The sequence below is a fragment of the Bombina bombina genome, chromosome 8 (genome assembly GCF_027579735.1).
Source record: "Bombina bombina isolate aBomBom1 chromosome 8, aBomBom1.pri, whole genome shotgun sequence".
NCBI lineage: Eukaryota > Metazoa > Chordata > Amphibia > Anura > Bombinatoridae > Bombina > Bombina bombina.
Window position 1 is genome coordinate 222,952,363 of NC_069506.1, and position 26,213 is coordinate 222,978,575.

Here is a 26,213-nt window from a genome sequence, read left to right on the forward strand (position 1 = left end):
CACTCCAGGTCACTCACTCAGAGCTCATTATCGCACTTCAGCCTAGCAGGAGGGTAACATGCAGCTGGCCGTCGCAGCCAGCCCAAGGAGCCTATCCAGCCCCACGATCTGGCATGGGATGAGTGTCTGTGTTTGGGCATGGGTTCAGAGACTCAGACGCTACACAATTTATTTCAAGTTTGCTTACACCTGGGGCTCACTAGCAGGTTCTTTAGAGGTTATAGTTGACACGTTGTCTATTGTTATTTGTTCTAGGCCTTATATATAGAGACTCTCTGTTACTATTGTTGGACTGTTAATAGATGTATACATGAACCAGGAATGTCTGCAAATGTTCCCATGATGGCTCGCTGTCACAGTAGGAAGGCTGGCAATAGATGGCTTTTAAGTCTACATATCTTTCCATAGCCCTTACCATGCTTTTCACATTATATACAGCGATTGATGTAAAACTGACTCAAAACTATGGAGTAATAGTCTCACTTTATAGACTTGGAGAAGCCTGTACAGGTCAATGTATTTTCATTCCAGGTCCATTGGTTGCTGAGTATATGGCACCTTGCTGATGTTCCCTAATCTCCAAATGTTATCCATATTAATACTTTTATATTTTTGAAAGTCAGCTTCTACACATGTTTCCCTCTCTCTGTATTATAGGTTTTCATCAATCAAGTATTTGTAGGCCTCTAAACACAACAACACCCATATGATATAGTTTGGTTTACTCAGACCATGCCATATTTATAGCTTAACCACGCTTCTGCATCACATTCCTGTAATCTACGACATAGGGCTATGAATCTTATATTTATACATGCATTTTTTGTTATCCTATAATAACATATACAGAAATGTAACTACTGTTATGCTCATGTGGATGCTCCCGTCCTGCATGTTTGAGGACCTTGTTTGTTAAAGTTCTTATATGTTATACTCCCCAGTAAGCCCGGGTATCATTACTATATATATATATATTTTGTAACTAAAGGCTGGGTTTAGGATCTAATTGGATGTTAGACTTATTATACCTTATATCTTTCTATAAGTGTGAGGGCCTATGCTCTTATCTAACTACTATGTGCGTATACATGATAATATTTATTATGACCCATCTATGGAGCAATCTTTGTCACAGGTTTGGATCTGTTATTAATACAATTTGAATACTTGAGTGGTATAGTTACTTCTATCCTTTAATCAGCCTAGGGAAGTCATGTATAACTCTCACACATTTTCACAATATGCTTTTGGATGGCAGGATCTGTCAGCGGCCGAGGCAGAGTTCTGTACGTCATTCCATTTCTCAATCTCTAGAATATATTATGCTGGCTCCCCAAACATCTGGCTAACATTTACCCTCTTTTCATATTTAAAATATCTGCCGTTAACCATTCGTCATTTGCTCCCCAGTTACTTTTCCAAACTGTTTTATAACTTAACGCCCACTATACATTTCCATAGACCCAGTACCTGTTTACTAATGTTGATTATTTATGAGCACTTGATGTGAGATGTAACTTTGATATACATCCAGTAGTCTATATGTTCTTGTGAAGGTATACATGTCTCTGCTACCCTGTAATACTGAAGCCAGTCTACTTAGTACACTAAGCACCTGTCACCTATTATATATGTTTGCCTGCCCTCCTTTTCATTCGCAACAAACCTCTAAGTCCTTAAGTTACTTACTTCATTTATATTACTTTTATTACCACCTCCTCCCCCCCCACCACCATAATGAACCTCCTTTTTCAGGAGTACTAACTACGCGGCTTGTCTTGTCTATGCCGCATCTCAATCATAGTTCTTTCCCAACAGCACCATATGTCTCTACTCAACAACAACCCTTAGCATACCGCACCCTAACTACCTTCTTTATGAGTATATCTTTCAATATAATATTACAGCAATCATTTTCCCACAGATAAATTGTCTTGAATGACAGCTAGGAGGGATTAAGCCTGGTTATTGCCTGTATGTTTTTCTTTTGATATAGTCCCTAACAGTGTGTTGATATAAAAATAACTTTAAAAATCTGAGGTAAACAGAATAAGATCCATGAGTGTTCTCCCACATTGCAGGTAGCCTCCTACTTTGGCAAAACTCTCACTTATTCAGGGGTCCAAGAGTGACCCTTTTAAGTAAGGAGGAAGGCTTAAATCATCATTGGCACGACTGTATTGTGTTCTTATAAAACTTCTTTAACTTTATTTCCCTTGTTAATTTGTTAGTTGATATCGCCGATAACACTTTGTAGCATACCTACTGTATGATGGACTTTGTACTATGTTGTTTGTGATGACGCTGGTGGAATGTTTTACATATCTTGTTTGTATGCCAAACTTTACCTCAATAAAAATATTTAAAAAAAAAAAAAAAAAAAAAAAAAATAATAAATAAATATAACATAGGGGTCGGCGATGTTAGGGGCAGCAGATTAGGGGTACATAGGGATAACGTAGCTTTAAATAGGAATAATTTATTTAATAATAGTTAATTTATTTCGCTAGATTTAAATTATATTTAAGTTAGGGGGGTGTTAGGGTTAGAGTTAGACTTAGCTTTAGGGGTTAATACATTTATTATAGTAGCGGTGAGATCCGGTCGGCAGATTAGGGGTTAATTATTGTAGGTAGGTGGAGGCGACATTGTGGGGGGCAGATTAGGGGTTAATAAATATAATATAGGGGTCGGTGGTGTTAGGGGCAGCAGATTAGGGGTACATAGGTATATTGTAGGTTGCGGCGGTGTACGGAGTGGCAGATTAGGGGTTAATAATAATATGCAGGGGTCAGCGATAGCAGGGGCGACAGATTAGGGGTTAATAAGTGTAAGGTTAGGGGTGTTTAGACTCGGGGTTCATGTTAGGGTGTTAGGTGCAGACATAGGAAGTGTTTCCCCATAGGAAACAATGTAGCTGCGTTAGGAGCTGAACGCTGCTTTTTTGCAGGTGTTTTTTTTTCAGCTCAAACAGCCCCATTGTTTCCTATGGGGAAATCGTGCAGAAGCCGCGTCCGTAAGCAACGCTGGTATCTAGAGTTGCAGTGGTGGTAAATATGCTCTACGCTCCCTTTTTGGAGCCTAACGCAGCCCTTCTGTGAACTCTAAATACCAGCGGTATTTAAAAGGTGCGGGAGAAAAAAAGCCAGCGTAGCTAACGCACCCCTTTGGCCGCAGAACTCTAAATCTAGCCGATAATGAATAGATTTATCATAAGGCTCCAATATATTTAAAGGAGGGGGGTTAACCCCTAATGAGGCTTGGGCCTTCACACATAGAAGGAATAAGTCATTACCTTACTAGCTTCAGCTGCAGGGCAGGTTCAGCATCATGGCAGATATGACAGACTCCGGTGACAAAACAAATTTTTTTTGCTGCCATGAAATTATTTTCTGAAGATGGCCGTCTCACCACTTCCTTATATGGCCTTCCCCTGTGACCCACCCCACTCCAGCAAATATGGGACTAACTCCTCCCATGGGTCAAAAACCCCCTCCCCCTATGTTCCTTCGTGTCCGGGGGCTGGCTTTTTATACAATAATATTTAATAACACGATTTACTGTTTAAATATTTTGCATTCCAATTTTCTTTATATTAGGGAAATGTTATTTGCATGATTAAATTTATATTCATATTTATATCTGTGTATATCCATACCTGTATTTATTCATATATATATTAAAGAAAAAAGAAAAGGTATAAAAAAAACATCAGATATATATATAGAAATATCTATTAAAAATAAAAAAGTGTTTTTTTTTCTATGTGAAGAACAATGGAATGGAACATATACGTAACACACTTCTGATTTCACGCTGTTTCTAATGCGGTGTCATGTTAGCGCACATGAAGAATTAATTATATTAAGGCAGGTTATGTAAATATTAAATGTAAAGGCTTAGATTACGAGCAATAACATCACTAGACGAACGCTAGTTTGCATGTGAGTGAAAACCTGATGCGTGCAAAAAGTTAACGCATTCTCGCATAGACTTCAATGGAGCACAAAATCTGAAGAAAACAAAACACCCATGCTCGTGCGCTAGCCTGATTACATTTATTCAAGTGCGCTCAACTTGACATGAATTATGAATATTTTTTATTCCATTGTTTTTTACATAGATGAAAATATTTGTATATATTTCAGATGCTTTTTTGCTAAAAATGTATATCTACACACACACACACATATATATATATATAAAAATAATTATACATAGGTATAGATATATACAGATATATACAGGAATATCTTTTTAAAATGACATAAAACATTTTCTATTAGGTGAAGAATATTTACACTACATACACAGTTAAACACATTATTAAATATTAATAGTGTATACAAATGATTGTTCATGTTTTCAGGTATTTGATTGCAAAGGGCACCAATGTACTCAAGGGAAATTACAAAGGCCTGCGTCACCCTGGGAGGTTGCCAGTTGGTTTGTTTGAAAGTATGCATTGTGTGGGTGCTGAATAGGGTCCCAGGAAGTAAGAGACCTTGACGTGGTCCTGGGCTTGATACTTTGGCCCAAAAAGCAACTGACTCTCCCATTTTTGCTTGTAAACATTACTGTGTATCTGCTAGCGAGTGCCAGGTTTTCTGTGTGTTGTGTTGATAATTTTTGTAAGTTTCCCTATGGGCCTGTCACCCAGGCTGCTCTGGGGTTAACTGCCTTGGTTGCTGGGAACTGTACAGCTTTCTGTCAGTGTTTAGGGCTTTGACTCTTACAATGACGGTCCGGTCTGAGATTGTTGTCCATTCCTGTGTTTTTATATATATATATATATATATATATATATATATATATATATATATATATATATATATATATATATATATATAAAAACACATATATATATATATATGTATATATATATATATATATATATATATATACATATATATATATATATATATACATATATATATATATATGTATATATATAAAACACGGAAGGGAACTGCACTCCAAGATATATATATATACAGGGAGTGCAGAATTATTAGGCAAGTTGTATTTTTGAGGATTAATTTTATTATTGAACAACAACCATGTTCTCAATGAACCCAAAAAACTCATTAATATCAAAGCTGAATAGTTTTGGAAGTAGTTTTTAGTTTGTTTTTAGTTATAGCTATTTTAGGGGGATATCTGTGTGTGCAGGTGACTATTGCTGTGCATAATTATTAGGCAACTTAACAAAAAACAAATATATACCCATTTCAATTATTTATTTTTACCAGTGAAACCAATATAACATCTCAACATTCACAAATATACATTTCTGACATTCAAAAACAAAACAAAAAAAAATCAGTGACCAATATAGCCACCTTTCTTTGCAAGGACACTCAAAAGCCTGCCATCCATGGATTCTGTCAGTGTTTTGATCTGTTCACCATCAACATTGCGTGCAGCAGCAACCACAGCCTCCCAGACACTGTTCAGAGAGGTGTACTGTTTTCCCTCCTTGTAAATCTCACATTTGATGATGGACCACAGGTTCTCAATGGGGTTCAGATCAGGTGAACAAGGAGGCCATGTCATTAGATTTTCTTCTTTTATACCCTTTCTTGCCAGCCACGCTGTGGAGTACTTGGACACGTGTGATGGAGCATTGTCCTGCATGAAAATCATGTTTTTCTTGAAGGATGCAGACTTCTTCCTGTACCACTGCTTGAAGAAGGTGTCTTCCAGAAACTGGCAGTAGGACTGGGAGTTGAGCTTGACTCCATCCTCAACCCGAAAAGGCCCCACAAGCTCATCTTTGATGATACCAGCCCAAACCAGTACTCCACCTCCACCTTGCTGGCGTCTGAGTCGGACTGGAGCTCTCTGCCCTTTACCAATCCAGCCACGGGCCCATCCATCTGGCCCATCAAGACTCACTCTCATTTCATCAGTCCATACAACCTTAGAAAAATCAGTCTTGAGATATTTCTTGGCCCAGTCTTGACGTTTCAGCTTGTGTGTCTTGTTCAGTGGTGATCGTCTTTCAGCCTTTCTTACCTTGGCCATGTCTCTGAGTATTGCACACCTTGTGCTTTTGGGCACTCCAGTGATGTTGCAGCTCTGAAATATGGCCAAACTGGTGGCAAGTGGCATCTTGGCAGCTGCACGCTTGACTTTTCTCAGTTCATGGGCAGTTATTTTGCGCCTTGGTTTTTCCACACGCTTCTTGCGACCCTGTTGACTATTTTGAATGAAACGCTTGATTGTTCGATGATCACGCTTCAGAAGCTTTGCAATTTTAAGAGTGCTGCATCCCTCTGCAAGATATCTCACTATTTTTTACTTTTCTGAGCCTGTCAAGTCCTTCTTTTGACCCATTTTGCCAAAGGAAAGGAAGTTGCCTAATAATTATGCACATCTGATATAGGGTGTTGATGTCATTAGACCACACCCCTTCTCATTACAGAGATGCACATCACCTAATATGCTTAATTGGTAGTAGGCTTTCGAGCCTATACAGCTTGGAGTAAGACAACATGCATAAAGAGGATGATGTGGTCAAAATACTAATTTGCCTAATAATTCTGCACTCCCTGTATGTATAGATGTGTGTACATATGTATTTAAATATGTATGTGTTTTACTGTATATTTACAGTACATATTTAACATTCCAATGTTCTTCAATGTCCTTTTTATTGTAAATACATATTTCTATATATATTTATATTAATACTTATATCTGTATACCTATTCCTATAGATATATAGGTATAGATATGTGTTTTATATGAACATTATCAGAAATATATATATATATATATATATATATATATATATATATATATATATATATATATAAATATATATAAACCGTATTTAATAAAATGTGTAAAATATGTGTTTTGAAAAATATGTGTTTTGCACATTGATTTTTGCAATTTAGATTTAACATGGTCGGGTTAGTGCACATGAAAATGTAGTAATCTTAAAGGGACATGAAACCCAAATGTTTTCTTTCATGATTCAGGTAGAGAATACAATTTTAAACAACATTGCAATTTACTTCTATTATATGATTTGCATCATTATTTAAATATCTTTGTTGAAGAAATTAGCAATGCACATGGGTGAGCCAATCACACAATTCATCTATATGCAGCCACCAATCAGCAGCTACTGAGTCTATCTAGATATGCTTTTCAACAAATGATATCAAGAGAAGGAAGCAAATTAGATAATAGAAGTAAATTGGAAAGTTGTTTAAAACCACATTCTGTTTGTAAATCATGAAAGAAAAAATGTGGGTTTCATGTCCCTTTAAGGTGCATTATTGAAATACTACATATTAAATATTAAAACATATTAATAAAAAAAAATTTTTTTTTAAACATACTGTAAAATATTCTAAATAATCCATAGAATATATCTAGATTTTTTATAGTATGTTTAATAATTTGTATTAATATTTTTTATGTAATATTTCAATAATGCTCCTTAAGATTATTAGGTTTTCATGTGCGCTAACCTGACCTTATTAAAATCTAAATTGCGAAACACGATGTGAAAATTACATTTGGTAGGGCAGTGCCCTAAAGCTCTTTTGCTGCCCCAAAAAAAAGAAAACAACCCTATTCTAAAAAAAAACATCCAAAAAAGCCTATTACTAAACCCCAAAGATGGTTCTCACTAAACTTGGATCCAGCTCCTACGTGATCACGAACTGTGGTGCTCTTCTTCTATCCCTGTGGCGGTGGTCTGTCCTTATCACGGCGGCAGTCTTCTATCTTCATCATCTTCTTTTCTTCTTATTTTGTATCTTCTATCCCCCAATGTCCTCTTTATGTGATCACCTGCCACACACTGAATTTTTAAATGTGAGGTACCCCCTTTATATAGGGGTATCCTTGCATTCCTAATGGCTGATTTTCATTTTCAAATTCAAATCAGCCGTCTGGATGTAGATGGATCACCGCAGCCGGAATGGAAGAATAGCACCTCAGTTGGCTATCACATAGGAGCTGGATTTAAATTTGGTGAGTACCATTTTTGGAGTTTAGTTATAGGCTTTTCTGGGTTTGTTTTGTTTTTTAGAATATGGTTGTTGTTTTTTTATTTTGGGCAGCAAAAGAGCTTTAGTGCACTGCCCTACCAAATGCCTTTCTAAGTGCCTAACCATTTCAGGGCAAATTTAGAGTAGGTTTTTATTAGATATCCTTTTTTTTCGGAGGTGGGGTGGTTACTTGTATTGTAGAATGGGCTAGTATTTATTTTTGTGAAAAAAGCTTAATCACTTTAGGGCAATGACTTAAAAAAGCCCTTCTAAGGGGTAATGCTATAGTTTGGTTTAGTGTTATAGTGTTTTTTTATTTTGAGCTAGGCTATTTTTTTAAGTGGAACTTTAGTTATATAATTGGTAGGGTTGCACTGATACTATTTTTTTAAGACTGAGTACAAGTACCAATACTTTTTTTCAAATACTCGCCAATACCATTTACAGATACTTTTTTTTAATGTCATGTGACAGTTTCTCAAGCACAATACAGACTAATGATTTAAGATAGCTTCTTTATAATTATGAAGAACTGTAACTCAAAAGACATTAGGAAATAATGAAACCGTTTTGTTTGCTTGTTGTTACAAAGTTGTAACAACTCAAAGAAATTTCACAGAACATGTTTATAAATAAAAATATTACAATAAAATATATTAATAATAACAATACATAACAAATGTAAAATCACAACCAACCAAAAGTGCAATACAGTAAAAAATATAACAATGCACACTTTAATCATGGGAACAACACTATGGGATAGATTACATTGACTGGTAAGCTTTACAAATGCTCTCATTCCATCAACTCCATTAAAGTCTATGGAGTTGGAAATGTGAACAGAGCATTGGTAAAGCTTACCAATCAAATGTAATCTAAATCTAGTCCTATAATTGTAGGATGAGTGTTCATAGGAATTAACTTAATTTGTCCTATGAACACTCTTCCTGCCATTATATAAGATAAGGATGTTCCTCAGAGTACAGTATGTTTTGAGCATAATTGTGCAAGATGAGAACTAGCAGTATAACAGGCAATCTAGCAATTAGAATACATTTTTCAAAAGTTAGTGGCAGTTCTTTTTTAGGAACAGAAGCATCTCTGCATGTTCAGCTATAAGTCTGTTTCTTTTATCAGTAAGGAGGTTTGATGCTAAGCTGAACAGTCTTTCACTTTTCACACTACTGCATGGGTCAGAAAGATATTTTTGGGCCATTAAATCTAGGTTTATTAACTGCCCAGTACTTCAAGGGTTTGTCTGAAGGAGGTACAGCGATCCCTCCCAGGAAGGTTTCCAGCTGTATTGTAGCAGCTTTTGGAGCACTGCTCTCAGACGTACAATAATATAAATAACAGCAATTTTTATTAGAAGAACAGAAGTGAACAATTTTTAGTTAAGTCTCCACTCCAGCTTAAAATGAAATGGGAACATTAAGTTTGAAAAAAAAATGCCGCAAGATGTTGTATGGGTAATATCTAAGATCGGAAGGTATAAGTTTAAGTATCGGGGCATTTGCATTAGTACAAGTACTGGGGCAAGTACTTAGTATCGGTACCAATACTGATACCGATACTAGTATCAGTGCAACCCTAATAATTGGCATAACTGTGTTTTTTAATTTTAGTAATTATTTTTTTTCTGTAATGGTAGTTTTTTTTCTCTCTGAAATGGTAGCTTATTTTATGTAATGTTAGTTTTATGGGTTTTTTTTAAAGGTAATGTTAGGTTTATTTTTCTCATGTAATGTTTTTTCTTTTAATAACTTAAGGGTGTTAGGTTCGGAGAGTTTGGGGGTTAGCTGGTTAAGGGGTTTAGATGTTAGTGGGTACTTTGCAATGGCGGTTGTGGTAGTTTAGGGGTTAATAGTATAGAGGGGTATTTTTCAAATGCGTTGTGCTGGTTTCGGTGTTAATAGTGTAGTGCAGTACTTTGCAGTGTACTATGTGGTGATTTAGGAGTTAATAGTGTAGTGGGGTACTTTGCGGTGGGCTATGTGGTGGTTTAGGGGTTAATATTGTAGTAGGGTACCTTGCGATTGGCTATGTTTGGGTTTAGGGGTTAATAGTGTAGAGGGGTAGCTTCATGATGTGGGGTGTGGCAGTTTAGGGGTTAATAGTGTAGTTTAGTGCAACTGTTTCCTCCAGCCAAACTATTTAAGGGAACTTTCAGGTCATGTAAAAAGTTTGAGCATTAAATGTAATTGTGCTTGAGCGATTGCATTTACTTTCATTTTGTAATATGAGTGAACATTTCCGCTCAGTGCCACCCATAGAAAAAATAGGGAGCATGAATTACCAAGAATTTGCGTTAATTAATTTGCTGTAATTTAAACAGCTCGCCTTTTGTAATATGTATTTGAGTGTAAAATGCATTTACGCTCCTTGCAGTAATGATATCGCTCCACTCCAAATCTAGCCCCGAAACGGCAACATAAAATAACATGAATTGGTAATGCTGCTGACACTGAGAAGGCTCACAAAGCTGGAGAGGCTGATGAATTTTGTGTTGAAACTAAGGGTTAAAATGTATTGTGTCCTTATTAAGATGTATTTGGCCACATGTGTAACTTAGTAAATTATATTTGCTGTGTACAGTGTTTCTTATCTTTGCATATGTTTATCTAACAAGTTAATATGCTCTATAAAAGAACTGTAGTGTAATGTAAACTGAAAACTAAATTCTTAAAAGAGGCCACACCAGTATTAGTAAATAGTGGCAAATCTCTATTTGCAAGAGTTTTCTTTCATTTATCTTACCAGAAAACTGGTCAATATTTATCACTGAATCAGTAAAGGGCGTAGTCCAAGTAAACAGTATAAATTTAAGTGAGGGATCAACCTTTCTCAAATCACACTTCAAACCTTTAGTTATGCTGCTGCGTCTCCTCTGTATGTCCCTGTTTTTTTCAGGAGCGAATGCAGGTAATGGAATTTAGTACTTAGTTTATTTATGTAACACTTTATTAACCCCTTAACGACCGAGGACGTGCAGGGTACGTCCTCAAAAAAAAGGCAGTTAATGCCTGAGAACGTACCCTGCACGTCCTCGGTGTGGAAAGCAGCTGGAAGCGATCCTGCTCGCTTCCAGCTGCTTTCCGGTTATTGCAGTGATGCCTCGATATGGAGGCATCCTGCAATAACCCCCCTTGGCCATCCGATGCAGAGAGAGCCACTCTGTGGCCCTCTCTGCACCGGACATCGATGGCCGGTATCGTTGGTGGGTGGGAGCTTACGTGGGAGGCGGGTGGCGGCCATCGGTGCGCTATGTGGAGTGGAGGGGGGCGGGATCGGGGGGGCGGGAGCTACGGGGGCGCGCACGGGAGCGCGCGCGTGCACGGGGGTGGTGGGCGGGCGCGTGCACGGGGCGGGAGCGGGTGGGAACCGCTACACTACAGAAAAAAAAAAGTTAAAAAGTAAAAAAAAAAAAAACTTAAATAAAATCTAAGGGTTTTGGAAGGGGTTGGGGGTTGGTCTCGGTGGGGGGGGAAAGCTACACTACAGAAAAGGGAATTTAAAAAAAAAAAAGGCTCATTTTGTTACAAAACTGGGTACTGGCAGACAGCTGCCAGTACCCAAGATGGCGCCCATTATTGCAGAGGGGAAGGGTTAGAGAGCAGTATGGTGGGGGATCAGTGAGGTTGGGGTCTAAGGGGGGATCCTACACATCAGCATATGTAAATATGCTTTTTTTTTTTTTTTAAAAAAAAAGGGCCAAATACCTTTTATTTTAGTACTGGCAGAGTTTCTGCCAGTACTTAAGATGGCGGGGACAATTGTGGGGTGGGGGAGGGAAGAGAGCTGTTTGGGAGGGATCAGGGGGTCTGATGTTTCAGGTGGGAGGCTGAGCTCTACACTAAAGCTAAAATTAACCCTGCAAGCTCCCTACAAGCTACATAATTAACCCCTTCACTGCTAGCCATAATACACGTGTGATGCGCAGCGGCATTTAGAGGCCTTCTAATTACCAAAAAGCAATGCCAAAGCCATATATGTCTGCTATTTCTGAACAAAGGGGATCCCAGAGAAGCATTTACAACCATTTGTGCCATAATTGCAGAAGGTGTTTGTAAATAATTTCAGTGAGAAACCTAAAATTGAGAAAAAATTAACGTTTCTTTTAATTTGATCGCATTTAGCGGTGAAATGGTGGCATGAAATATACCAAAATTGGCCTAGATCAATACTTGGGGTTGTCTACTACACTACACTAAAGCTAAAACTACCCCAAAAAGCTCCCTACATGCTCCCTAATTAACCCCTTCACTGCTGGGCATAATACACGTGTGGTGCGCAGTGGCATTTAGCGGCCTTCTAATTACCAAAAAGCAACACCAAAGTCATATATGTCTGCTATTTCTGAACAAAGGGGATCCCAGAGAAGAATTTACAACCATTTATGCCATAATTGCACAAGCTGTTTGTAAATAATTTAAGTTAGAAATCAAAAGTTTGTGAAAAAATTTGTGAAAAGTGAACAATTTTTTCTATTTGATTGCATTTGGCGGTGAAATGGTGGCATGAAATATACCAAAATGGGCCTAGATCAATACTTTGGGTTGTCTACTAAAAAAAAATATATACATGTCAATGGATATTCAGAGATTCCTGAAAGATATCAGTGCTCTAATGTAACTATCGCTAATTTTGAAAAGAAATGGTTTGGAAATAGCAAAGTGCTACTTGTATTTATGGCCCTATAGTTTACAAAAAAAGCAAAGAACATGTAAACATTGGGTATTTCTAAACTCAGGACAAAATTTAGAAACTATTTAGCATGGGTGTTTTTTGGTGGTTGTAGATGTGTAACAGATTTTGGGGGTCAAAGTTAGAAAAAGTGTGTTTTTTTCCATTTTTTCCTCATATTTTATAATTTTTTTTATAGTAAATTATAAGATATGATGAAAATAATGGTATCTTTAGAAAGTCCATTTAATGGCGAGAAAAACAGTATATAATATGTGTGGGTACAGTAAATGAGTAAGAGGAAAATTACAGCTAAACACAAACACCTCAAAAATGTAAAAATAGCCTTGGTCCCAAACGGACAGAAAATGGAAAAGTGATGTGGTCATTAAGGGGTTAAATGTAGTGATTCTCCAGCATGATATAAGTTAGAAACTATAGAACATACCTGGAACTTGCTGGATTTGACCAGGACTCTCTGAGTTAAGCACTGGTTTCCATGTCTATGGCTAAATTCAATTTTTTTTCTCTAAGGCTGAATGTAACTTATGGAGTGGTTGCTAGGCCATGGGGTCTGGTTTTAAGTATAATGTGGGAATGTGGCTTATATAAGGGTTGCTGGGACAGAGGCCTGGTTTGAGGTCTGATGTTGGAATGTGGTTTATGTGCACACTGCTAAGCTATGTAGTCTTATATGTTGGTATCTGGCTTATTAAGGGCCTTCTGAGTTATATGGTATGATTTGAAGTACGAGGTGAGTATGTGGCTCATGGATGAGCCATTGAACTTTAGGGTTTTATCTAAGGCCTAATCTGATCTGAGATCTGATTGATGAGCTGCAGAGCTGTGAGGTGTTGGTATGTAGCTAATAGAGAGGTTGCTAAGATACAGGGTCTGATGTGGTTTGTGGTTTATACAAAGGGACTTATGAGGTCTATGACCTTTGGAAGAGCTGCTGAGCTATGGGGCTTGATCAGAGGTCTGATGTGGGTATGTGATATATAGAAGGGTTGCTTAGTTATCGGATAGGATTTAAAGCTGATGTATATTTGACTTATGGAAGTATTTCTGGGCCAAGTCAAGGGGTCTGATGATTTAAAGGGGATGCTAGGCCAAGGGTCTGATCTGTGATCTAAGGTATGTGGCTTTTAAATTGGGCATGGAGAGCAGAACCAACGGGTCTGATGTTTACATGTGGCTAAGAGGTCCTACAGGTCAGGTGTTTTTCAACAGCGGTATAATGATTTTTCAAAAAACAAAAATTTTAATAAATGTTAAATGTGTGCACCATGACAGCTTGCTGACCATAAAGGGGCAGTCTAGTAAAAATTCATGATTCAGATACGGCATGCAATTTTAAACAACTTTTCAATTTACTTTTATCATGAAATTTCCTTTGTTCCCTATGTATTATTTGTTGAAAGCTAAACCTATATAGGCTCATATGCTAATTTTAGGCCTTTTGAGGTTGTCTCTTATCTCTGTGCATTTTGACAGTTTTTAAAGCTAGACAGCGCTACTTCATGTGTGCCATATAGATAACATTGTGCTCACTCCCATATAGTTATTTATGAGTCAGCACTTATTGGCTAACATGCAAGTTTGTCAAAAGAACTGAAATAAGGGGCAGTCTGCAGAGGCTTAGATATAAGGTAGTCCAAGAACCTATAGCACCAGAGTAGCAAAAAAAAAAAAAAGTGCACGTTGACAGTCTTCACACCACCAAAGCCTCAGATAGATATCCAAAAAAAGAGAGTACAGCAGCACTGTAAATAAATGCAATATGTATTGCAGCTAGTGAAACAAATACAACGTTTTCGAATCTAGCGATCCTTAATCATGTCTTGATTAATGATTAATCATGATTAAGGATCGCTAGATCCGAAAAGTTGTTTTTTCCCCCACTAGCTGTAATAAATATTGCATTTATTTACGGTGCTGCTGTACTCTCTTTTTAGATATAAGGTATAATCACAGAGGTAAAAAGTGTATTAATATAACCGTGTTGGTTATGCAAAACTGGGGAATGGGTAATAAAGGGATTATCTACCTTTTTAAACAATAACAATTCTGGAGTAGTCTGTCCCTTTAAGTGCAAGTTCAGTTTATTTGTAATAACTGTGGTCTGTATGTACCGTTTAGCACTGCGCATATGTTTAGGTTGTTATTTCAGTAACAGACTATTATGTGGACTAGCAGATGGGGTAGTCTTACTATGATTAACATTGGCAATAAATGTGGTTTCTTGCATATAACATGCACAAGTACTTCCCATCAACTCTCATATTTACTATAATTCACACACTTCTGCAGCTGCTAGAAGCTCCTCAACCTCTTCATTTTTTGCGTAATTCTGGGTAACTCATTAACCGAAAGTGATTGTAAATGTTAGTGTAATTCAAAAACTAGGCTGAATCTATACAATAAATTAAGAGGACCTTAATTTATTATTTTTAAGTAAAACCGCTCTAAAACATACTATTATTTTATACACTGTTCTTCTAAAAGTGATGTTTCCACCTCTTATCCAATAGCTGTGCTAGCCATACGGCAATCAATGATTGGATTGAGTGCAGTATGGCTAGCACAGCTAGTGGCAATGAGGTAGAAATGTCACCTCATGAAAAAAAATTGTTTTGCAGTGAACGGCCAGAAGGTGTTATTTTAGTAGAACGGTGCATAAAATAAAAGTATGTTTTAGAAAAGTTTCACTTCAAAATCATGAATTAAGGTTCACTTCATTTATTCTACAGATTCAAGCTAGTGTTTAAATTACACTAACATTTACCATCACTTCAAGCTCTATATATTTTAATGACTTGGCTTCATAGGATAACAAGGAAAATGGAGAGGCAGGGGAGGACTGTTAGTAAATCTATAAGATTCCCAGACCAATTTTCTCTGTTGATGATAATAATAATGTGTGTATTTTCTTTTAACTCTGTTTAATAATCATATTTCAGGCCTAAACTGCATGGTAGCTCCCGGAAATCTGAAGCAAATAGATGCTGGAAACGGAGATGTTTATGGTGTCAATGATGATGGAAACATATACCGCTGGAATGTCAACAACTGGGAGCAGGTTCCAGGACAGCTTATGCATGTGACTGCAGGACCAGCAGGAGTCTGGGGTGTAAACAAAGCAAACACTATATTCAAGTTACAGGAAGGCACCTGGATGGCTGTAACAGGTTAAGGCTAAATAATGGAGCGGGGGAACAGAATAATATATTGGTGTTTTTCAACTCCACATAAACAAGCCTGATTTTTATAATATCTGAACTAGAACACAGGTAAAATAATCAGATGATAGGTGAGAGCAGGTTAGTAACCACGATTATTTAATCTGTGCTCTCATTCAGATATCATGAAAGCCTGGCCTGTTACTAGGCCCTGAGGAGAGGAGTTGAAAAACACTAATATATGATAGGGCAGGACTGGTTACAGACTGTATATAATACAATACAATCTATAGGTCAGACTATGTACAGCAGAGCTTTCCAAACTTTTCATGTTGGCAACACACTTTTTAGACCTACATCATTTCATGACACAGTAATTCAGTTGTACTGGCAAACAGGAGGTTAAACTAACTTGTTTTAAGAGATACGGACACACACATAAATTATATAATAACAAAATGCATTTACAAGTAACAGTATGTATGTGCAAGAATAAAAAAAAAGTTTAATAACACCAATAGCTACTTACTATTTTAATGGGATGTATATGAGGTTGATGGGATGAACACAGTTTCTGAATATTTGGTGGAATATTAGATAAAGACACTCGCATTTCATCATCAAGCATTTTTAAGCTTCCCCTTCCTATCCATATATCAAGAGCAGGAGAAGCAATGCACTACTGGGAGCTAGCTGCAGAAAAACCCCCACTGACTTCTGACTTCAGTTCAGCGTTTAAGCTGCCGCCCTCAGAGCTCGGTGAGTCCGACTGACTACTGCCCGCGCTGCAAACACACTGCTGTCCCACTCACTGACTACACATGCAGTCACGAGCCAATTAAGGAGACTACACGTGCAGTCAGGAGACAATGTGCCGCCAAAGCCGCCAATGGGAATAGTTTCAGTTCGCACTGAGCTGCGCCAATAAGTTAAGATGATCTGTGACCCCCTAGGTATGAATCATGTGTCAACCATGTGATATGCGTAGCAGGCAGGCAGAAAGTCAGAAACCCCCCCCAAAAAAATGTTAAATTACATTTTAAAAAATTTGTGCTAAAGCAGGGACACACCTACACACTGCTGCCGACACACAGTTTGGAAAGCACTGATGTACAGAATAAGACAGGAATATGTGAGATTGTAAAGAATTATGGAGTATGCATTGCAAGATTTATAGGCAATGAATTCAAACAGATTGCTGGGTGTATATAGTGTAAGGCAAAATGCAGTCCTCTTTGTATATATAATGGACTAGTGCAAATTGCAAAGTTTATGTAATGTAATCAGGATACAATGCACTACGACAGATTTCAAAGGGCATGTACTAGATAGGAAGATGCAATGCAGGAAGTACAGTAGTAACAAAACAAGAATGAGATTGTCTATAGTTTTAAAATGTTTAATGCTAATATTTAAGCACTCAAGCCAACCTTGCCAGCTATTATGTGCATCCAAAAAATGAGCTTTCTTTGTGCTGAAGTGTAAGAATACTTTTTAAAAGAAAAGCTAACAAAGGTGCACGTGCACTGGGGGTAAACACAATCTGCAAAGTGACATTATTATATATGCAGGTAGGTTAGGGACACAGAGATCAAAAATGACTCACTGGCTGGTGGTCACATGTAATGAGTGGCTAATAAAATATATTTACACTATTTCATTGACTTGTTAGTGGAAGCCAAAAGTTATAATGTATATCTAAGGTTGCCACCTCATGTTTTCCTGGACACTTATGAGTTATGCATGCTGCAGGGTGTGCAGGAAGGAACATGAATTTCAACACTGGACAGCACACAAATAGTGACAGTGAACAGCACTATTCATATTCCTCTCTGCACACCCTGCAGCATGTATAACTCATAAGTGTCCAGGAAACATGGCATAGGTGGCAAACCTATGTATATCCCTATGACCATTGTGCCCTTGGCGATCGCCTAGGTTTACTTAATGGATGGACTGGCCCAGCATTTTACTAAAAATATTTAAAAACAAATATTGCAGGGAACAAATATTCGGGGAAACAAATGTCCTCGAATACACGTTATGATGACTAATATGTATAAAAATGTCTATAGTTACATTTAAACGCACTGTGTGCTAGCATTGCCTATGACAAGTAAACTTTACTAAGAGAATTCTCCAGCCTCTCCAGTTTCTAAGCTATTTTATACACCTAATAAAGAGGTGAGTGAGGTGGGTGGAGCTTAAGAGACCCCAGTGTAACCTAGATCCTGGGAAGGAATGCATATGCTGAATAAATTATAATCTACAGTAGGGAACTAGATTTCATATTGCTAAGCAGCTTTTTTTAAACAAATACGCTTATAAAGCTTTGATCTCAGGTCTGCACGTTTTCTCCCGTTTCTCAGATGTTTTCTCAAAATTCAGTAGAGTTTTTGTTTTTTTAGGCACTAGTTACTATTGACACTTGTGTGGCAATAGACGCTATTGACACTATTTAAATAAATAAATACAGACTAGTATTTTAAAGGATCTGCCAAAGATATGGCAAGTTGTATTTGCTTTTTCCTCCCTAAGCCTATGTTACACCTTGTTAATCCCCATGTTTGCTCATAATTCAGTAGAAAGTTATGCACTCAACTACAGATTCACTAGAAGATATATTTATTAAAGGGTTTAGTAAATGAATGCACTGAAAAGCAATGTTTAGACTCACAAGCCTCTCCAGCTTTTGCAGTTCCTATATATTGGTCCCCAAGCAGGCATCAGTGAAATACATTTCTTTATATAAATAGTAGGGATGGGCGAATGTTTTGCAACATTCGAAAAATGAAACGAATTTTAACACATTCGTTCGTTTGAATCGAATTTCGAATGTTTACATAACATTCTAACATTTGATTTTCGAATGTTCGGTTTCGAATTTTACGATTACATTCGAAAATATTCTTTTCGAAAAATTCAAATTTATATTTGTAATAGTATTTCTAATGCTTTCTTTAAATGTAATATTTGAATTATGCAATATTCTATATAGAAACAAAACAAAATGATATATTTGTATCTATTATGTATCAATTTACTAGATTCCCTCCCTGCCACATGAACTATTAAGCTTCTGAATAGTATTTGTTAAATAGAATGTTACATTCGAAATTTCGAATGTGGACATTCGATATAATTATAAACATTCGAATTTGAAAGTGACATTCGAAAACTGTAAATAACATTCGATTATAGAATTTTAAGAATATTCGTTCTTATCAACATTCGGATTTATAATTCGAATTTTGGTAATAACATTCGTTCTAACATTCGAAATTCGGAAATTTACACATTCGCCCATCCCTAATAAATAGGCTTTCACACATGTGCTTATATGAAAAGTCACAGTCTTAAGCATGTAAATACCTGATCTCCTAACTGTCCTGTATTTTGAGGGATGATCCTGGCTTTGTAGCATTGTTTATTCATTACTATTTTTGTGAAAGTGATGACCACCTGATCCCTATCTAGATACACATAGCCACACCCATCTACCAATCAGTCACAAACACAACCCGCCTAAAGGGACATGAAACGCAAACATTTTCTTTCATGATTCAGATAGAGAATACTATTTGAAACAACTTTCTAATTTACTTCTATTATCTAATTTGTTTCATTATCTTGGTATCATTTGTTGAAGGAGCAGGAATGCACTACTGCTTTATAACTGAACAAATGGGTGAGCCAATGACAATCAGTATATATATATATATGTGCATTCACCAATCAGCAGCTAGAACCTACGTTCTTTGCTGCTCCTTAGCATTCCTAGATAAACATTTCAGCAAAAGGATAACAAGAGAAGGAAGCAAATTAAATAATAGAAGTTAATTGGAAAGTTGTTTAAATTGTATTCACAGATGTTGTATATAAATTTTGTAAGGTGTGCTAAAAAACCAAATTTTGTATTTGTACTTAAAAGTAATCAGGGAGACTGACCATCTCCCATTGGTTTAAGCACCCCACCCAAGCTCAGGTGTGCTCATGGCAGTCTAATAGTTGTGAATAAAAAGCCAGGGAGTCTCATTCTATTATGGAGAGTAAAAGCAGGAATGATTCAGCCCTCTGTGGCAAAGTAGTGTTAGGACCAGTCTAATTGGGGCACCTTGTAAGTTGGTGACTGGCTAAGCAGAATATGGCCATATTGTGTGACTAAGATTCCAATATTATTTAAAAAGAATAGTTGTCTCTTGATGTTGTTTGCAGGCAATTTTTTTTTTGCAGCAGTTAAAAAAAAAAATATGTTGTGCTTTTGAAAATTGATGTGCGCCAATACCTCTTTGTTTGTTTATATATATATATATATATATATATATATATATATATATATGCATTCACCAATCAGCAGCTAGAACCTACGTTCTTTGCTGCTCCTTAGCATTCCTAGATAAACATTTCAGCAAAAGGATAACAAGAGAAGGAAGCAAATTAAATAATAGAAGTTAATTGGAAAGTTGTTTAAATTGTATTCTCTATTTGAATCATGAAAGAACATTTTTGGGTTTCATGTCCCTTTAAGCTACCAATAGTCAGCGTATGAATTGTGCTGACCTTGTCTTGGTGCTGAGACTCCGCCATTATGGATTCAAATCTTCAAAATATTTTGGTAAAAAATTGTTTTGAAACATTGCAAGTAAAATTCACTATAGTTTTAAATGTGTTTTATGTTAATGTTTAAAACATTTTTTTAAGTTAGCCAAACCAAAATTGCTAGCTATATTGTTCAAGCAAGAAATTAGCACCTAGATTTAGAGTTCTGCGTTAGCCGTCAAAAGCAGCGTTAAGGGGTCCTAACGCTGCTTTTTAACGCCTGCTGGTATTTAGAGTCAGGCAGGAAAGGGTCTACCGCTCACTTCCCTACCGCGATTCACGTCTACCGCAGATCCCCTTACGCCAATTGCGTATCCTATGTTTTCAATGTGATCTGCCTAACGCTGGTATTTTGAGTCTTGGGAGAAGTGAGCGGTAGAGCCTCTACCGACAAGACTCCTACCGACAAAAAAAGTCAGTATGGGCTAACGCGTGAATATAAAGCTCTTAACTACTGTGCTCTAAAGTACACTAACACCCATAAACTACCTATGTACCCCTAAACCGAGGCCCCCCACATCGCCGCCACTATAAAAAACAAATTTAACCCCTAATCTGCCGACCGGACACCGCCACCACCTACATTATACCTATAAACCCCTAATCTGCTGCCTCTAACATCGCCGACCCCTATATTATATTTATTAACCCCCAACATCGCTGCTACCTAACTACACTTATTAACCCCTAATCTGCCGACCGGACCTCGCTGCCACTATAATAAATGTATTAACCCCTAAACCGCCACACTCCCGCTGTGCAAACACTAGAATAAATAGTATTAACCCCTAATCTGCCCTCCCTAACATCGCCGCCACCTACCTACAATTATTAACCCCTAATCTCCTACCCGCAACATCGCCGCTACTATAATAAAGTTATTAACCCCTAAACCTAACTCTAACCCTAACCCTAACACCCCCCTAACATAAATATAATTCCTAAAATTAACTAAAATAATCCTATTTAAAACTAAATACTTACCTATAAAATAAACCCTAATATAGCAACAATATAAATAATAATTACATTGTAGCTATTTTAGGATTTATATTTATTTTACAGGCAACTTTGTATTTATTTTAACTAGGTACAATAGCTATTAAATAGTTAAGAACTTTTTAATAGCTACCTAGTTAAAATAAGTACAAAATTACCTGTAAAATAAATCCTAACCTAAGTTACAATTAAACCTAACACTACACTATCATTAAATTAATTAAATAAATTACCTACAATTACCTAAAATAAAATACAATAAAATAAACTATTCTATAATATAAAAACAAACAAACACTAAATTACAAAAAATAAAAAAGAATTACAAGAAGTTTAAACTAATTAACCTAATCTAAGCTACCTAATAAAATAATAAAGCCCCCCAAAATAAAAAAACGCCCTACCCTATTCTAAATTACCAAGTAACTAGCTCTTTTACCAGCCCTTAAAAGGGATTTTTGTGGGGCATTGCCCCAAAGTAATCAGCTCTTTTACCTGTAAAAAAAAATACACCCCCCCCAACATTAAAACCCACCACCCACATACCCCTACTCTAACCCACCCAAACCCCCCTTAAATAAACCTAACACTACCCCCCCTGAAGATTTCCCTACCTTGAGTTGTCTTCACCCAGCCGGGCCGAAGTCTTCATCCGATGGGGCAGAAGAGGACATCAAGACCGGCAGAAGTCTTCATCCTATCTGGGCAGAAGAGAACATCCAGACCGGCAGAAGTCTTCATCCTATCCGGGCAGAAGAGGACATCTGGACCGGCAGAAGTCTTCATCCTATTAGGCTCAAAGTTCAATCCGATTGGCTGATCCAATCAGCCAGTCATATTGAACTCGCATTCTATTGGCTGTTCCGATCAGCCAATAGAATGCAAATTCAATACGATTGGTTGATTAGATCAGCCAATCGGATTGAACTTCAATCTGATTGGCTGATTGCATCAGCCAATCAGATTTTTTCTACCTTAATTCCGATTGGCTGATCCTATCAGCCAATCGGAATTCGAGGGACGCCATCTTGGATGACGTCATTTAAAGGACCAGGCATTCGTTGTTAGTCCGTCAGCCAGGAAGGATGCTCCGCACCGGAGGTCTTGAAGATGGAGCCGCTCCTCTTCGGATGGATGAAGATAGAAGATGCCGCTTGGATGAAGATGTCTGCCGGTCCGGATGTCCTCTTCTGCCCGGATAGAATGAAGACTTCTGCCGGTCCGGATGTCCTCTTCTGCCCGGATAGGATGAAAACTTCTGCCGGTCTGGATGTCCTCTTCTGCCCCATCGGATGAAGACTTCGGCCCGGCTGGGTGAAGACGACTCAAGGTAGGGAGATCTTCAGGGGGGTAGTGTTAGGTTTATTTAAGGGGGGTTTGGGTGGGTTAGAGTAGGGGTATGTGGGTGGTGGGTTTTAATGTTGGGGGGGTTGTATTTTTTTTTACAGGTAAAAGAGCTGATTACTTTGGGGCAATGCCCCGCAAAAAGCCCTTTTAAGGGCTGGTAAAAGAGCTGATTACTTTGGTAGTTTAGAATAGGGTAGGGAATTTTTTTTTATTTATTTTATTAGGGGGCTTAGATTAGGTGTAATTAGTTTAAAATTCTTGTAATTCTTTTTTATTTTTTGTAATTTAGTGTTTTTTTTTTGTATTATGGAATAGTTTATTTTATTGTATTTTAATTTAGCTAATTGTAGGTAATTTATTTAATTAATTAATTAAATGATAGTGTAGTGTTAGGTTTAATTGTAACTTAGGTTAGGATTTATTTTACAGGTAATTTTGTACTTATTTTATCTAGGTAGCTATTAAATAGTTCTTAATTATTTAATAGCTATTGTACCTAGTTAAAATAAATACAAAGTTGCCTGTAAAATAAATATAAATCCTAAAATAGCTACAATGTAATTATAAGAATTAGAATTAATTAGTAAATATTAGAATTTAATTCGTTCTCCGGGACGTTTCGTATTGCGAAAATTTCGTAAACCGAAACACGGTTTCCCATAGGAATGCATTGAAAACCAATTAATGCGTTCTGGAGGTGAGAAAAAAGTCAAATAAAGGCTCCAAAACCTGCTGCAAAAGGCTCCAAAAGGCTCCAAAACCTGCTGCAAATGGCTCCAATGGCTCCAAAAGGCTCCACAACTTGCTGCAAATGGCTCCAAAAGGCTCAACAACTTGCTGCAAATGGCTCCAAAAGGCTCAACAACTTGCTGCAAATGGCTCCAAAACCTCTCCAACACCTCCACACTGCTACCCACACTTCAGTATGCAGGGTCAAACCGGGACACTTGTTTCGTATTGCGAAAAAAAATCGTAAACCGAGGGGCAAAGCGGGACACTTGTTTCGTATTGTGAAAAAATTCGTAAACCGAAGCATTTTTTTTAAAGAATTTTCATTCGTAAACCGAAATTTCGTATACCGAGTCGTTCGTTAACCGAGGTCCCACTGTATATTGTAGCTATATTAGGGTTTATTTATAGGTAAGTATTTAGTTTTAAATAGGATTAATTTAGTTATTAATAGGAGTATTATTTTGTTTCATTTAAATTATATTTAAGTTAGGGGGGTGTTACGGTTAGGGTTAGACTTAGGTTTAGGGGTTAATAAATTTATTATAGTAGCGGCGACGTTGCGGACGGGAGATTAGGGGTTAATCATTTTAGGTAGGTGGCGACGATGTTAGGGAGGGCAGATTAGGGGTTAATACTATTTATTCTAGTGTTTGCGAGGCGGGAGTGCGGCGGTTTAGGGGTTAATACATTTATTATAGTGGCGGCGAGGTCCGGTCGGCAGATTAGGGGTTAATAAGTGTAGGTAAGGTAGCGGCGACGTTGGGGGGCAGATTAGGGGTTAATAAATATAATATAGGGGTTGGCGATGTTGGGAGCAGCAGATTAGGGGTTCATAGGGATAATGTAGGTTGCGGCGGTGTCCGGAGCGGCAGATTAGGGGTTAATAATATAATGCTGGTGTCAGCGATAGCGGGGGTGGCAGATTAGGGGTTAATAAGTGTAAGGTTAGGGGTGTTTAGACTCGGGGTTCATGTTAGGGTGTTAGGTGCAGACTTAGAGAGTGTTTCCCCATAGGAAACAATTTGGCTGCATTAGGAGCTGAACGCTGCTTTTTTGCAGGTGTTAGGTTTTTTTCAGCCCAAAATGCCCCATTGTTTCCTATGGGGATATCGTGCACGAGCTTACCGCTACCGTAAGCAACGCTGGTATTGAGGGTTGAAGTGGAGCTAAATTAGGCTCAAAGCTCACTTTTTTGAGCCTAACGCAGCCCCTCAGACAACTCTAAATTCCAGCGTTGTTGGAAGGGTGCGTTGGGAAAAAAAGCAGCGTTAGCTACGCGGGTTTTTACCGACAAAACTCTTAATCTAGGCGTAGGTTTCTTTGTGATGAAGTGTAAAAATGCTTTTCAAAGAAGTAGCATTTACACTGTGTATAAAAACAAACTGCAAAGTGCCAACATCTATCTATCTATCTTCTATCTATCTATCTATCTATCTATCTATCTATCTATCTATCTATCTATCAAGTACAGTACAGCTCTGCTGGCAAATTGAGCTTTTCCCACTCAAACACCTTGACATATACCATATCCCTTTTAAACACTTTTTATACATTTATTTCAATAATAAACATATATTTTAATATGTTTTCCATATGTTTTGTTAAACTTTCCTTGTAGCCCTAGCTCTTTACTTCAGATCTCACGTCGTGCTAACTTATTTAGCTCTGTTATGTGTCCATATATAACTTTCAACTTGTAATATGAGCAATGTTTAGCGGGGCCACAATATCCATTGAAAGTATAGGGTGCATTAAACTGATGTCTGTCTAAACATTCTCTAATTATTTATTTTTAATATTCATTTGTATCAGATTGCCCACTAATATTAGCGTGGCCCTGTAATATTAATAGCACATTTTGTCCTTAAAGGGATTCTGAACCCATTTTTTTCATGATTCAGATTAAGAGGCCTAATTATCAACGTGTCTACTTACCTGCCTTTGCCGGCCCAATACGCCCGCCTAAGCTCACCTACCATCGCCGCCGACCTGAATAATCTCGCCAAAGTTATCAAAAAAGCTGTCAAAAAGCTGCGCACCAAGTACAGGGTGATGAGCAGCGGACTGTGATACTTATCACTCATCCGATCTCGCTGCTCTTCGGCTTTTCTACAGCTTTATTGATAAGCTGTCACTAAGCACCCACACTAAACTACACTGTTCTACCCCCTATACCGGCACCCCCGGAGCCCCCCACAACTAAATAAAGGTATTAACCCCTAAACCGCCGCTCCTAGACCCCGCCGCAACTATAATAAATGTATTAACCCCTAAACCGCCGCTCCCGGAGCCCACCGCCACCTACATTATACCTAGTAACCCCTATCCTGCCCCCCCATACCGCCGCCACCTATAATAAATTTTTTAACCCCTATCCTGCCGATCCCGGACCCCGCCGCAACTAAATAAATTGTTTAACCCCTAAACTGCCGCTCCCGGACCCCGCCGCCACCTATATTAAACTTATTAACCACTAATCTGCCCCCCCTACACTGTCGCCACCTATAATAAATTTATTAACCCCTATCCTGCCCCCCTACACCGCCGCCACTAAAATAAAATTATTAACCCCTAAACCTAAGTCTAACCCTAACCCTAACACCCCCCTAACTTAAATATTAATTAAATACATATAAATATTATAACTCTTATTAAC

The 26,213-nt window shown here is 37.6% G+C and overlaps 1 protein-coding gene across 1 annotated transcript in view; it reads left to right on the plus strand.

Annotated features, from left to right (window-relative positions):
- Positions 1-3,330: 3,330 nt before the first annotated feature.
- Positions 3,331-26,213, plus strand: part of LOC128638948 (fish-egg lectin-like) — a 34,781-nt gene continuing 11,898 nt past the window's right edge. The window contains exons 1-3 of the mRNA XM_053691081.1: positions 3,331-3,352; positions 10,776-10,937; positions 15,662-15,889. Coding sequence (XP_053547056.1) covers positions 3,331-3,352; positions 10,776-10,937; positions 15,662-15,889 — 412 coding nt within the window. The remainder of the gene's footprint in view (positions 3,353-10,775; positions 10,938-15,661; positions 15,890-26,213) is intronic.